The following is a 16199-nucleotide window of genomic DNA, read 5'->3' on the forward strand; positions in this document are numbered from 1 at the left end:
TAAAGGAATTCGTAATAAATAACTATCTTAGATACTATTATATACTTTAAAATTAATTATGTTTAATATTGAGTTAGTTTTAATATTATTAATCACTGAAATAATAATAAATATAATAATTATTATCATTTTACAAAATAAACACAATATTTCACAATTTAATTTTTACCAAACAAATGCAATTATTAAGCAATTATAATTAATTTATTAAAACTTATAATTTTATATTTTGCAATTTATTAATTAGTTCTTACTCTTAAATTTATAAAAAAACATTTAAGAACAAACCACAGATAATATTTATTTAAATAGTATTGAACCATTTTTAAAATGATTAACTTTATGATTGTTGTCTTTTAAAAACAAAAAAATAGCAACTAAGAATACATTCACAAAAATACAAAATATTTAAATTAAATTAAAAAAAATAACAAGTAAATAGTAAAAATTTTTAGGAAAGCTCAAATTAAAAAATTTTTATAATTTTTTTGAAATGATATTTTTTAAATAAAAATAATTTTTGCTTTATTATCAATTATTTAAAATATGTTCTTCATTTTTATACATTTAATATAAAAATTTGAGAATAATTTAAACAAAATTTTTTGATAAAACTATTTTCAAATTTATCTAAATTGATATTAAAAAGCAAAATTTTACCAATTCTTTCTTTAACTAACCAAAAAAAGGAATAAAAAAACTTACAAAAAATAACAAAATTCTCAAATAAAAATTATAGAAATAAATTCAAGATTTTTTTAAGAATAGTATTTGATGTTTTTATAAGATAATATTGTACTAATTCTGTCTTTTAACCAACCTAAAAAAGTAATAAATAAACTTAAAAAAAGCACATAAAGTTAAAGTAAAAGTGATAGAAATAACAATTAAAAATATTTTTTAGAAATATCAATTATTAATAATTTTAAAAGACTTTTAATTGATAAAATTTAGAATATAAATATGATTAGCTTATTCATAATTTTTGATATATTTTTAATCCTTTTTAAGAAGAAATATTTTTAGAATAAATTAAAGAAGGAATCTGTATCCTGTCATACATTTTAAATTAACCTAAAAATTATCAAATTGCATTAATAAAAATATTAAAACAAAAATATTAGATAAAATTAAATTTATTTTAAGACAAATTAAATTTAATTTAATATAAAATTTTTTAAACAGTAAATTTTAACATAAATAGTTTTAATTTATTTACAATTATTTATGAAATTTTTTAATTTTAATTTAAATTTGTTTTTTATAAAGTAAATTATATGGTTTTTCATTCTAAAGTATTATCCAAATACTGTGTTATTATTTATTAACATATTTGATATATTTGTTTGCTTGAATCATACTAAAATTCATTTAAATATTCTAATTAGTGGTACTTTTATAGGATTGTTTTTATGGGATTTTCTGTATATATTAATGGCTGTTACTACTATATTTTATCTCCAGCATACAAGAAATGCTAAAGTAAACATAATTGTAATAAGATAGTTTATTTTTAGAAGTTTTGAGTTTAATTAAAATAATTTTAAAGCAATTCTGTCGAATTAGCTATTTCAAATATTTCATTATAATCTTAGATTTCATCCATAAGTATAACATATGATCTAATGACGTCTAGACAAGTACTATAAGATTATTCATTCTACTCAGACTATAAAATCTTGATTAATTTATTACATAGTTTAAATTATTTGCATTTTTAAAGACATTCATTTCCTGAAAGCAGAATATTTAAAAGAGTCAAATATATTTTTTAATCAATATTAATGTCAACTTTTTCATCAAGACAAGATATCATAGCATTTAATAAGAAAAACTCGTTTATATTATCCTAATTATTCTATTAAATATCTTAAAAATCAAATATGAGTCTATATATTAAACTCTCATTTTCGTCTATGCTTGTAACACAGCTTACTATATCAATAATTTCAGAAAACAATAAATAATTGTTACTATATTTCTTGGCTTAATCTTAAATCAACTATATATAATCATTTTCATTATTAAATACATTTACAAAGTTGCTTTCTTTTCTCATCAAAAAAGAAAGGCTTTTTAAAATTTAGTACTTAAAAATCTATTCAGATTACCCGTCTTCAATTTTCAATCTAAGCATATTTATGAACAAATTTATATTTGTAGCAAACTATATATATAAATTTATAAATTTTTAAATAACTTAGTTTGATTTGTTCACATCAGAATAATTAAAATTACATAATTGAGATGCTTTGGAAATTTGCAATGCTAAGCTAAGTTTGAATACACAGCTATCAAATAAATCCATGTAGTATCATCAAATTGCTCATCAAAATTTGCTTGTTAGCTAATATCAAAATTTTTGACACACTTTTCAATTATTTATTCTCTAATAATGTCATCTATAAATTTACTATCTCTTTCAGTGAAAACATACAAAGTATATAGAATCTTTTTTTTAAAGTAGTAGAATTAATTTCTATTTACTCAGAATTATTTGTTATTAAATTTATATTTTTTGGCATTTAATCCATAAATTATTCTTCTGAGGTTTATTAAATTACGTCAGCAAAATTAACAAAAATTAGTAAAAAATTACATTGTTATGTACACTGATAGAAGAAGAAAGTGAAGTCGAAACCAATGAAGACAAAATCTTAATAAAATGCTAATGATTCAATACATTCGGCAGAATCGAAGGCTGATTAAGCTCTAACTAAAAATAGTCTTGTATGGAACAAATGATTTGCATACATTTAATTAAGCAATTACTGTTAGAATGCGCATTCTTTAATATCTCTAATAAATAATAACTAAACTGTATGTGATTAGTATTTCCTACAAACTTATTATCAATTCTCATCAATATGTAAATATCTTCTAATATTTCTTCTAGTTTATTTAATTCCCCTTTTTGGTAACTTTCATAAAGCTCTTTGATGCTATTTTCAAACTTCATTTATTTAAATTCTTCACTGGCAGAGCTGTATTCATTTTCTTTTTAAGCTTCGCTTTTTTACCTAACTCCTTATATGTTCTATAAGTGCTATTAGAATTATTTCATCATTGCTTTTCTTTTAGTCTAAAGTGTTTGTTTATTCTTTTTATTTCTGATTTCAACTCTGTATTTATCTTGCTTAAACTTGATTGCCAACTTTAGCTCTTCATTCGATTTATCTTCATCACTAGAGCTATTTTATGAGCCATTTTGCTATTTTTCTTCTTCTTTGTCTTCATCTGTTCTTCTTATACTATCATTATTCTAATTATACTTCAACGAGAAAACTCCAGCTCTTGGGAAGTTTTTTAAGTCTTAAAATATATTATGATTTGTGTATTCCTAGGTTTTAATTTATTCCTGTGAGTCTCTAATTTCTAAAATTTCCATGTATTAAATAACTTTTAATTATGTTTTTGATAATTAAATTATAAAGAAAGTGTGTATTAATTATTTGATCAATAAATATAATAAAAATTATAAAATTTTGAATTTTTAATTTAGACGATGATTTCTCACATACTTAATCAGATTTCTAACGCGGGGTGTATGAGCTATTTATAATGTCTACATCTTTTTATTAATTAATTAATTTTATAATTATTTTTCAAGCTATTTTCGTAGCAAGAATGCAAAGTTTGACTAATTTATGTCTTAATTTATATTTAACTTATTTAAAGCAGCACAATTAATTATCAAAATTTTACTCTAAATAAAAAAATCCTCAAAAACAAATAAATTAATAATTTAATTCAATTTTAGGTTTATTTCAAAAAATCAGCCATATATTTTAGAAATACAAAAAACTATTTTAATTTATTTTTTTAATTAATTAATAAATAAAAATAAATACTTAAAAATTGACTGTAATTCTTTATTAAATCTTTATATAATTGTTAGCTTAAATTATTTTATTATTAAAATAGATAATCAGAGAACAAAATCTAAATTGAACTCTTTTGAGTAGTCTTTCGGTGTGTATTACCTTCCCTTGCTTTCCAGATATTATGGATTGTAAAATTTGCTAAGGTATCTCATACCACTGTCACAGAATATGGTTACTATTGTTTTACCTTTTCCATAGAGTCTTGCTGATTTAACTGCTGCACAAGCATTAACAGCACTTGAACTTCCTAAAAATAGACCTTCGTTTTGAATCAAAAAATGAGCCATTTCTAAGGCTTCTTCATCAGTTACCAAAAAAGCTTTGTCAATTTATGCCTCATTAAAATTGTCTGTTTATCTATTAAGACCTATTCCCTCAGTTATGGTGTCAAAAGGATGCTTCAAGCGGTGTCCTTCAGCTTCTTCGCCTGTATAGCAAATTCCATAATTGACTTTATTTCTTAAAGATGATCCTTAAGGATCAGCTAAAATAACTTTAACTTAGGGTTTTTTAGATTTGATGTATCTTGAAACACCTGCAATTGTGCCACCAGTTCCTGAGCCACTTACAAAAATATCTATCTAAATAAAATTTACTTTAAATAGAATAATCGAAATTTGTTTAATATTACCTATCCATGAGTTTGGGTGTATATTTCTTTAGCAGTAGAATTGTAATGTACTTTGAAATTTGATAAATTTTCAAATTAGTCAGAGAAAAAAGCACCATCTACTTCTGCTTGATTTTCAGCTAACTTGCAGTAATGCTAGCTATCAACTATAGAGCATGGCTTAACTTTAACAAGTATTGCTTTCATAGTTTCTAAAATCAAATACTAAAATAAAAAATATAATTTTTTCAACCTTATTTTTCAAAAAGATAATTTGATACCTTTTCCTAAGCAAGATCATCTGGTAAAAATATTTTAGTTTAAAAGCCCATTGAATTTCCTAGTTGTGTTAAGCTTATACCTGTACTTCCAGAAGTACCTTCATAAATAAATTTTTTCTCTTTACTGAGTTCTCCATCTCTAAAATATAATAAAAATAAATAATAAATTATAAAATCCATAAATTTCAAGAAGAATTAATTACTTAATAGCATCTAATATTATTTATTTGCATGTTCTATCTTTAATACTACCTCCTGGATTCATAAATTCGCATTTAGCCTTTTGATTTAAATTGATAATAAAATATTATAACTAATGGTTAAAAATGTTTTTTATCTACATATATTTCACATCCAGTCAATTTAGAAAGAGACTCTAGATAAATGAGATGAGTATTCCCTATTAAATCTATTAATTTTTTCTTTTCTATTTGCTTTTTTTATATAGATTGATAAATTTTCTTTGCTATCGTGTAAACTGTGAATGCACTTGTTGCAATCAAAGCTACGTCTTTTAATTTTTGACTTTCCATATATATTGATTGATACAAAAGTTAATTTTGATAAAATTAATATATTCTCTCAAGTATTTTAATTAAAATCAATGCTTAAAAGATTTCTTTATTTTAACTTCTAGTAGTGATATTTCTTCAAAAATAAATAAATAAAAAAGATTAAGGTTTTAGTAATAAATTTTACACAAAAAAAAATATCATAAATAAAAGCAACAAGTTTTGGAATAATCAGTGAGAAAGAAGAATTTTTTAAAGAATAATTCAATAGTTTTCTATATAATTAAACTAAATATAAATGATAATATAAATAAGTAATATCTATAACTAATAGTAAGCTAGATTGAATAATTAAATTTAAGTTTTCAATAAAATGAATACTAAATTTAGTGCTAATTTGGATTAATTTGTTGGAACAATTTGAATTTCATTTATTCAAATCAACTTACTTTTAACTAATTTTAACTAATTTTTAATTTTTCAAAGATTTAATATATACTAAGCTGTTTCTTATGGATTAAAGAAGGTAAATTAATGATCAAAGTGATCGAATTGAGTATAAGTACCTTCTACCTGTTTATTTTGAATTAGCTTTTTAGCTCCATCACTGCACATCCAATCAAGCTAGCCTCCATAGCAGAAATGAACAGGCACTTTTAGTCTTCCTGGGAATAGCTATTCTAAAGGTAAAAAAGCATTGCAACGAGGGAACTAAAGCATGTTAAAGACTGCTTTCTCTCCACTTTCAGGTAGCTTGAGCATTTTGTCCATGTATTAAGACCAAGATTCATACTCTTCTGAAGGTAGTTTCAACATCTTCATATACTACCTCATGATAAGTTCTGCTGGTAAAATTTTTGTTTCTGAGTACAATCTAAATTTTCAAAAAATATTTTTTTACATTTAGAAATATGGAATTTTCTAAAAGAAACTTCTAAAACTAAATAAATAAATATATTTCAAAATTAGAATTCTTTCTTTTATTGAGAAAGGTTAAAAAAATCGTCACTAGCCAGAGATAAAACTTATCAAGTTTATAATTTATGTACAATAAGCTTTTAAATAAGTAACTCGCAAGTAAATTAAGATAAATTCACTAGATTTTTAGTATTCTTTTTGAATTCTTTGATTTTTTTAATCTTTGAAAAAAGAAAAAAAGTAGAAAAGCAGAGTTTTATTTTTCTAATCATTATAATATGACTTTAAAAGTTTATATAAAATAAATTACTTGTTAAAGGTTAATTAATTAGTCCAAATGTAGTCAAAAACTTTAAACCAAAGCTTGTAGTGCAGAGGGCTTGTTTCCATGTGTCTTCTAATATCTTCATCGGTTTATTTTGTTACACCTGCAGAAGAAAGTAAGACAACTTTATCCAATCTATCAGGGTGAGCTAGTGCATAGTTACCGCTGATATACCCTCCAAGACTGTGTCCGACAAGAGTAAACTTTTCTATATTCATCTTTGTCCTCCATTATTCGATGCTGTCAACGAAAAAGTTTATAACAGGCTCAGGTCCTTAAAAATTCCATTCAGGTTTAGAAGAAAGTCCCATGCCTGGTAAATCAATTGCATAAACTTCATATTTCTAAGAAAGTGGCATAAGCATTTTGTAATAGCTAAGGCTGCTTGCAGCAAATCCATGCACTAATACTAACTTAGGTTTTTAGGGGTCTTTACCACAGGCAAGAGTATGAATCCATTATTCATCATCGTCTTCATTTTTCAATGTTACATCAAATGATTCTAAATCCTTAGAAATATCTAGACCTTTTTATATATTTTTGCATTATAAATAAGAATTACTTGATAATATTATACAGAATAACTAAAAAAATTATTCTATTTTCTAGGGTTTTAATTGCTATAAATTACAAATTCCCCATATGAACAACATTGAGAATTATTCTCTATTAAAAATATTACAAATTTTCAGAATACATCTTCTTAATATATGATATCAAATGGCTTTTCATTACTATAAAAAATATCTTCGAGTATTATGAATTGAAATGGCTTAATCTAAATAATTTCTTTATTAATTTAATTGAAATAATAATAATTACCTGAGTGATGCAACACTTATCTTTCACAATCCCTAGCTATTTCGTGGAGAGATTTTTGCAATTCATGCCTTTACTTTTTGGTCATACTTACCTGACTGCTTGGATCTGCGATAGCGTTGGAATTATTACTATTGCTGATTTCATCATTGCTTTGTGGCAATACTTAAAAACATTATGCCTTTTTATCACCTAAATAGTTCTTGAAATTCAATATGAATTAATTGAAAACAAAGTAAACTTAGTCCATTATAAGATAATCTTGTAATTAATTAAATTCAGTTTAGCTTTCTAAGACTTAATGATTAAGCCTTGTATTTTTTTACCTTCTTTGTTTTTACAAGCTTTTGTTATTAAAATTATTGAATTAATCTTTATAAAAATTTTGATTTTTAGTTTTTAAAGAATTTATCTTACATCAAGTGATTAGCTTTGTAATTAATCCTTAGCAATTGTTCTTATAAAACACAATTCAAATATCAGAATTAACAATTTTAAGATCAATATTTTTTACGTTAAAAAATGTGAAAATCTATTGATTGGTTGATTGATTCCTTTCTATCTTCTTCATTTATTATAATAAAATTATTAAATATTTAATGTCTTCTGAGTTACTTTAATAAATTACTTACATGTTTATGATATTTGTCTTTATTAAATTCAGGACATTCAAAAAATTAAGTGTAATATGTTTAATAATTACAAGCCACTTTTTTAATTTTGAATTTGATCTAACTAAAAAATTGAGATAAATTTCAAAAAAAATGAGAAAATATAATTTAGTAAAATTAAAAAATTTTGTAAATTTAAATGGGACATTTTAAAAATTAATTTAAATGAAAAATTAACTCTAACAATATATTAAAAATTTGATATTTTGCTATAATAAATTATTTATTTGACCACCTTTTTAATATTTAATATTAAATATTGTTATTGAGTTTATTAGGTGGTTGCTCATAAACAGTCAAATAAATTTGTAAAAATGTTTATTTATTTATTTTTTGAATAATTAAATATTATATAATTTAAGCAATTAGATTCTAAAAATAGCTAAACAAGATTTATTAATGAAAATTTACAAGTTATATATAAATTAATACATTATTATAAATTATAGAATTATTTTAATTTATTAGTTTAATTATTTAATTATTTCTGAATCAAAATAATCACTCATTTTGTTTCTTTTTTCAAAGCACTTACACTTTCATCGTAACCAGCTTATATATTGTCATAGCAGTTTTCTATTTTTTAGAATATTGAGCTCATTGCATTATTTATTAGATAATTTGTGTCCTCATTCTATTTGTTTGTATTTGAACCTGATTCCAATTATTATAAATTTTATAATATACTTTTAAAAAATGTTTATTGATTACGGTATGTCGTCTATGCAGTATTGGTATTATATTGAGAGTTAATTTAGCTTTATGAAGGCACATTATTAAATTAATTATGACTTATTTAAGATAAATTCTTGCTGTTGTTACTTATATTACTCATATTTTGAGGAATAAAATTACTTGATAATTCAACTGCAGTATTTTATTAGATACTTCTATGGCTTTTTAGACCTATTGAAAGGTTACTATTTGTCTTTGGTAAAGTTAATGAAGGTGATGAGTTTTTCTTTTGGAAGGTAGATATTTAGCTTCTTTCATTTTACAATTATTTGGATTAATCTGATATATTCGAAATTTAATTAGGGGAAATAGAATTTTCAATTTGAGGCATAATAACCAATTTAAGAGGTTCTTTAATTGGTTCATTTTAATCGGGGAGCATTCCTTTGGCCTATTACTGATTTAATTAGATTTAAACCTGATTCTCTTGGCTTTTATATTCATTTTTACTCTTTTTTTTAAATTCTTCAGGATTATACTGACGAGCTGTTATTATTTTTAAATAAAATTTTATGATCAAATTATCCCAAAAAAAATTTATTTACGCATAAAATTATTCTTGTATTAATTCTTTGTTAGTTCACTAGAAGATATTTAATTTGGCTGAAGAGGCTATTTAGTGTTTTTTTGCATTAAAGAATAGGTATTATCTATATTTTATACTAACTTGTACTTACCAGTTATATTTGATTTTTTTAATTCCTGATCTACTTTCTCTCTAATACCTCCAATTTATTTAAGAGCTTACTAACTATTCTTTTTATTGTCTAAATGAGCACTCATAATGTACTCATTTTTGCTTTTGTTTTCATCAATATTTTATTTTTTACTCATCTCATTTTTCCTTTAAAATTTAAAAAGAATATAAATTTTTGTTTAATAATTTATTTTACCTTGCAGTATTAGCTGTTGAGTAAGACTGATACTAACTTCTAGAATTATTTGTATTATAATTGCCATTTTAACTTTCTTTTGAGGAATATAATTGATTGTTTTGCTGCTTTTTAACATAGTTCTATTCAATCTGCCTGTTCATACCTTCACTTGCTTTCATATCAGATTCATTCTAATTTTATTTCTAAGATTCATTAATATAAGGCTATAAATTATCAAATCCAATAGAATTTTTAGAATCAAATAGCTGATTTTGAGGTTTAGAGGAAATACTTGATTTAGTTTGGTTTACTGCTGCCGTTGAAAAGGATCTGAAATGCTTGCCTGAAACTTTTAATTATTGTTCAGGGCTATTCTACTAAAATGTATCTTTTGTGTTGGTATAATTATCACCTAAGCTATTGTTGCCATATGAATCTAATAATTTTGATTGTTAAGAAACTTTAGAAAAAGTCGGAATCATTTAATGATTAAATTGCTCTTAATTTCCAGAACTTTATTCAATAAATTTTTAGCTGTGATTATTTTAAGTAATCAATTCATTATCTAAATGATTAAATTAGGAATAGTTATTATTTATTTAAGGATCTTCATGAACTAAATGTTAAACAGTTATAGGAGCCATCTAATTCTAACTGTTGTATTACAACTAAGGGTTGTTAGACTAATAATCTGTATTAGAGTCATAATCATAAATATTTTTAGGAGAGTAATTTATTTAAGGATGATCTTGATTATTTAAATCGAACATAGAAGATTTTTAACTTTCATAATTGCTTATGAAGTGATTATTATTCGATTTTATAGATGATAGATCTTTGCTTATTATGTCTTAGTTGCTCTTTTTTGTTTGTTGGAGAGTTTTAGATATATCTACATAAAATGTATTGTTGTTGGGAGTATTCGTTTTTGAATTTTAAATACTTTTACTTTGGTTGAGTAAAAAGTTGACTGGTATGTTTTACCCATTTTTTTAATGATTATCTAGATCTTAATATGTTGTTTAATTGCTATTTAAATTCATTTGAATAGAAATAACAGGTAAAGTGGCTTAAGCTACGTTGCTTTTTGTTAAACTATGATAAGATGAGTTATTAAGTTAGTGTAAAGATGGAGACTTCATTTTAAAAGAAAATTTTTGATTTTTAACAGGACTTTTTTAAGAATTTTTTAAGGGAGTTGAGTTAAGTCTTGATGAAGCTACTGCTGAGTCAAACTATTTATTAGTCGAAGTTGAATTAAATCCATTCAAACTTGATTAAATTGTGTTAACGTTTTAATTAACATTTATGATACATTCCATTTGCTTCTTTAATAGCTCATTTTGTTCTTTAAGTCTTAAATTCTAAATTCTGAGTTACTTATTTTATTCCTTAACTTAATTTTCTTGCTTCTAACCTTTCTCCTCAATTCTCTTTTAAAATTCTTATTCCCTCTAATTTACCAAATCTTTTTTCTTTTAAACTTTCTCATTTAGCTATTTAATTCTTTCTTGGGAAACTTAATATTTTAATTCACTTGATTTTGTCATCTTAATCTACACGGGACTTGGTGAACGATTTTTTTTTTAAACATCAGGAGAAACTTTCTCAAAATTTTACTCTTAATATTGATGATCTTATTAATTAGAGAATTATTTGCTTTAAATTTCACTCTATTATGACTAAGGTTAATTAGATTTATTTTATTAAAGAGAAGGTTTTTAACTTTATTCAAATTATGAAGACAAAGGATGATGAGATTCTCTTTGCATTTTAGAGGAATTCAAAAATTAGTTTTCGTTTGTAGACTCAAAATTTGTAAATTCTAAACCATCTCTAGTAAAAATGATGGTGCCATCATTATTTTAACTCCAATCTTAGTTATTTTCATTTAATTTTTACTGCAAAGACTTATTTAATCTGATTGAACTTGCTTGTGATAGATTTTTAGAATTATCGCGATTTATAACAGAACCTTAATTATCAATTTGATAATCAGGATTTAAAAAGTATTGGTTTTAAAAATTATTTTGAATATTTTATTAAATTTAGTTGGGTTGATTAATTAAGTTATTATTTACTGGAAGTTGATGACGATCATGTCTTTGTGTGTAAGAAATTGATTGATATTAACTTCGATCTTAATCTTAGCTTCTCGATAGCTAAAAAGATGAAGGTGCTTAGTATGCTTAATTTTGATTATACTTACTATTGAATTAGTTAGCATTTTAATTACTTTGATCTGAATTTTCAAAATTAGGTGTGTTTTCATATTATTTAGATGGATGATTCATCATCAAATTCTAAGCTTAATTAGAGTATTATGCATTATAATATTAATTATTGTAATTGTTTTCGCTACTTTATACACTACTTTAATTTGCTTTATTAATGTTAATATGCTCAAACATTTTTTCTTCTATTTCATGATTCTTTTATAAATTATAATTATTATGAGTGTTTTAAGCTTTTTTAACTGGATCTTACTGTTGAGAGTATAGTTGCTATTACATTTACTCTGTTTGTTAAATTATTTAGATTAATTTTTGGTTGTCTTCTGTCTCATCATCTTTATTCATGAGAGCTGCTTCTATCCTTTATTTATCAAGAAGCTCTTAATTTGTGTTATTCAAAATTTAAGAGTTTTATCTTCCTGATTGTTTAGTTTTTTCTTCTCTAAAGCTATTAGCTTTCATGGATAACTATGACAAGGAATTTTAATCTGTATATTTAGGAGATGGATCTATAACTATAGGAGATGAAATTTACTCTAATTTTTCTAAATAAAGTGAAGGCTTGCTAAAGGGACTTGTCTAGCGAGAGGAAACTTAAGATCCATATTGAAGTTTTTCATTTTAAGTAACGTTTAACTCTTTATTAGTTTAATACTATGATATTTCTTGTAATTGTTTAGATGGGTTATTGGAAGAGTGATTACTCAACTATTGAATGCTATTAATTAGATTCTTCAATGCATTCTCATTAAAGATCTAATTGTTAGATAAGCTTGATTAAGATTTCACTTTAGGACTCAATTTATATGAAGGATCTATATCTATACTTCCTTCATGAATATAATGCTTATTTTCATCATCAGGAATTCTGCTATCCTCAGTATTTTCTTTCATAGTTTACAAATTTAAATTTTATTAATCTTGCATAAATAAATTTTATTCATTTTCAGGTGAAAGCGATAAGGCTAGATTATTTTTGTTGTTAGAATTTTAATCTAGGATAGTTTGCTCAAGTGCTCTATCAGTTTCTTATATCACATTTTGAATTTAGTTAGAAAGTTAGATAGTGTTTAGTTCTTTTGAATAAGGATCAGGAGTATCAGACTACTTGAAGGTGTATTAAGAATATAAATTTGGATTTGAGGAAATGATTCCATTTTTCTAGTTCTTAGGAGTGAGGACACACTCACTCTTTTTGCGACCATCAATAGAATTTGTTAAAGTAGTAACTTGATTTAGCTATTAATTACTACTTATAGCATCATAGAAGTGGTGACTATTTAAATTGACTTGAGATACCGTTCTTGCAGTATCATAATTTCCATTTTGATTAATTGATGCATATTAATTGATAGATGTATAATTATTTATGCTTGCCAAAGGAATGCTTTGTGTGTTAAAGCTATTTAGCATAACTTAATTTTATTAAAATTCCTTCTACTCTTATCCTTGAATATCCTTAACCTTTTTCATTATATGAGACATATCGATTTGACCCTATTAAACGCTGCTTCCTTAATGTGTATTATTTGAATAAATACTATCTCTATTAATATCTTAAGCATCATGGTCATCATTTTCATGATTATCGTTTTTTTAATTATTCTGCTCCTTCAAAACGACATAAGAGGTAAAATTATTAACATGAGATGGAGTAACAGGAATTTCATTTAAAGGTGTTTTAGATTTAGAATATTCATGTACTTCACTATTGGTTGATAGGTTTACTACTCGATTCTAGCTGTTTTTATGTAAAGTATTCATTCCTTAGTTACTCTAATTAAGATTACTATTCTAAAGAACACTGTTATTTTGGATGGTTTAATTCTAAAAAAAGTTTGTGTTGTTAAAGCTATTAAAAAGATGTGAATCTGAAACTAAATCTCTTTTTTTCTTTTTATCATGCTGATGTAATAAATAATGTTTTGCCTACTATTCTTAGTCTACAGGATTAATTTCATTAATGCTTTAAGAATAGTTACATTTTATATCCTCTGAAATTTCCTAATCTCTCAAATTGCTTAATTGAGACTGATTTTCCAAAGGAGCTGAGTTCAAAAATAAGTAAGAATTTAAAGGATTATTGGTTGTTGGCAAAGAATTTAATAACTTAGCATTGTTATTGCTATTTGGATTATTTAATGTCTTGCTTAAGTTTCTCTAGGAGTAAGAGGTATATTCTGTGCCATGGCTACTTTCTACAGTGATAGGTCTATCTCCCTCTTGCTACTTAATTTATTAAGCTTCACTTTAAAAACTCACTTTTTCTGACTAATAAGAATTTATATTAACTACTTCATACCCTTAAGGAATTTAATACATTTGCTATCCTTAGCTGTTTACATTAAATTTTTAGTTTTATTTTTACTAATTTAATTAAGAAATAGTTTAGAAGTTTTGAGGGTAAATATTTTTTTCATCTTGTAATTACTAACTTCTGTCATACGAATTATTCCTTTAAAAATTTTATATTTAATTTAAGCTGTTTTGCTTAAGATTTATATTTTGCAAACTATTTTGTGCTCTTAAAAATTTTTATTTTTAAATATTTTAACTTAAATTGTTGATATCACCAGCGACTTTTTCTAAATATTAATTTTAGTCATCAGAATTGATAGATTATTCGCTTCTTTTACTGATACATACTCCATTCATCATCTATGAATATTTGTCTTATATATCTTATCCATCTGTTATTATTTGTAACTACTATAATTGTTATTGTTATTATTATGACTGCTATTCTTGAGGGTTTTGCTATGTAAAATTTTGAGAGTTTAAACTAGCTGCATTTTAATACTGAGCATAATTATAAGCTAATTATTGATTATTTTAGTTTTTTATTTAATCAATGAGTAATAAATCCTAATCTATTTTTTATTGTAAAATCTTTTATAACTAAGCATTATTTATGAATGCTGTGTCTTCAGTAAACCTAGGGCTAATTATTTGCTCTTCTTGTAAATTTTTAAAAGAAGGATCCTAACTAATAAATTAGTTTAGTTAATCTTTTTTACTATTATAATTAGTATTCCTACTACTAAAGTTTTAAGCATTAAATCTTTCTGAGCTTTCTAAATTATCTTGCTATTGTGATTCCTATAAAAATTGAATAAATTAATTTGTGTTTTCCATATTCTGCTAGTTTTAAGAAATATCCTTATTCAATAAAGAAGCATTTTTATCTGCTTAAAACCTCTATTCAAACCTCTTAACTATATTTTCATTTTCATAATGATATTTTTGAATATCTTCGTCTTCTCCTGATTCTGCATTTTCTGAATACTCGTATCCCAGTACTCTGGCCAAGGGCTATTACCCCTATTAAAACTACATTGGCTAATTCTATTAAGATACCATTTATTCTTAAATTTGTAGATCATTTTAATATTAATATGGCTTGAAGGTATCATTATTATTCAATCTAGATTATTATGAGCTCTATAAATTTCCTTTCATCTTTAATATTGTTAAATATTTCCAAATTAAAAATAATTTTCAATCTAATTTAAATAAATATACTTTTAAAGAGCTTAAGGTATTTTTTTAAGTTAATGATGGCTAAACAAAATCCTTTTTTTATAAGGAGTCATCTAATTTTTCAGACAAGCCATCTAACATATCACTTTCCTTTGAATCATTTAAGTTAATTTATTGCCTCATTTACTTTTCATTAATCTTTTAGAGCATCTGTAGTGCTCCAACTTAGCTTCCACTGATTTCATTTTGTGTTTATGAGTCGTTGCAACCCATAGAGCAAAACCTAATTCCAAAGTAGTTTGGAGGCTCTTTATAAGCTTAGCTCATGTAAATTGAGTGAATATTTATGTATTACTGTTTAATATTTATTATAAAATAATTTTTTAGTTTTCTATTAGCAAATGTATTCTTTACTTAGCTTATTCTATTAAATTCAATTCGATAGATGAATTTAGTTGAATCAAATATTATTTTGTTAAAATATTGATTGTTTAAATAGTTAGCGAAATTTTTTTTTTCGTTAATATCTTTCAAGAATTATCAAATAAGATGAAGAAAACAGTAAGAATTTGATTTTTAACTACAAATTTTACTGTAAAATAAACGGAAAAAAAAAAATTTAAACGAATACACCATTGAAAATCTTTTTTAATAGAATATAGTGGAAAATTGAAAAATATTTAATTGAATAGAAAATAGGTCAATCATAAATTGAAAAATATTAAACTTAAAAAAGGCTTACAATAAAATTAAAGGTAAATAGAATAAAAATTTTTCAAATAAAATTTTAAATCTATAAAAGGATAAAATTTTTTAAATTTTTGTTGGTTTTTAATAAACCTTAAAAATTATAAA

The 16199-nt window shown here is 23.7% G+C and overlaps 4 protein-coding genes across 4 annotated transcripts; all 4 read right to left on the minus strand. All coding sequences in view use genetic code 6, as the record gives it.

Moving 5' to 3' along the window:
• Positions 1 to 1285: 1285 nt before the first annotated feature.
• Positions 1286 to 3388, minus strand: TTHERM_00189310 (hypothetical protein; the record flags this gene model as incomplete). Its single annotated transcript, XM_001016607.3, has 3 exons — positions 1286 to 2167; positions 2239 to 2451; positions 2600 to 3388. The coding sequence occupies 3 exons, from the start codon at positions 3386 to 3388 to the stop codon at positions 1286 to 1288; spliced, it is 1884 nt and encodes a 627-aa protein (XP_001016607.3).
• A 540-nt stretch (positions 3389 to 3928) lies between these two features.
• Positions 3929 to 5308, minus strand: TTHERM_00189320 (pyridoxal-phosphate-dependent protein; the record flags this gene model as incomplete). Its single annotated transcript, XM_001016608.3, has 5 exons — positions 3929 to 4465; positions 4516 to 4719; positions 4776 to 4914; positions 4979 to 5055; positions 5117 to 5308. 5 exons carry the CDS (start codon positions 5306 to 5308, stop codon positions 3929 to 3931), a joined length of 1149 nt encoding a protein of 382 aa, XP_001016608.1.
• A 459-nt stretch (positions 5309 to 5767) lies between these two features.
• TTHERM_00189330 (alpha/beta fold hydrolase) lies at positions 5768 to 7599 on the minus strand (the record flags this gene model as incomplete). The annotated part of the gene is made up of 3 exons (XM_001016609.3): positions 5768 to 6161; positions 6516 to 7056; positions 7353 to 7599. 3 exons carry the CDS (start codon positions 7597 to 7599, stop codon positions 5768 to 5770), a joined length of 1182 nt encoding a protein of 393 aa, XP_001016609.1.
• Positions 7600 to 8525: 926 nt separating this feature from the next.
• On the minus strand, positions 8526 to 15671 carry TTHERM_00189340 (endo-1,4-beta-xylanase xylA, putative; the record flags this gene model as incomplete). The annotated part of the gene is made up of 5 exons (XM_001016610.1): positions 8526 to 8674; positions 8732 to 9241; positions 9301 to 9599; positions 9649 to 15323; positions 15387 to 15671. 5 exons carry the CDS (start codon positions 15669 to 15671, stop codon positions 8526 to 8528), a joined length of 6918 nt encoding a protein of 2305 aa, XP_001016610.1.
• Between the last annotated feature and the right edge of the window lie 528 nt (positions 15672 to 16199).

The sequence above is a fragment of the Tetrahymena thermophila genome, assembly GCF_000189635.1.
Source record: "Tetrahymena thermophila SB210 genomic scaffold scf_8254638, whole genome shotgun sequence".
Classification (NCBI taxonomy): domain Eukaryota; phylum Ciliophora; class Oligohymenophorea; order Hymenostomatida; family Tetrahymenidae; genus Tetrahymena; species Tetrahymena thermophila.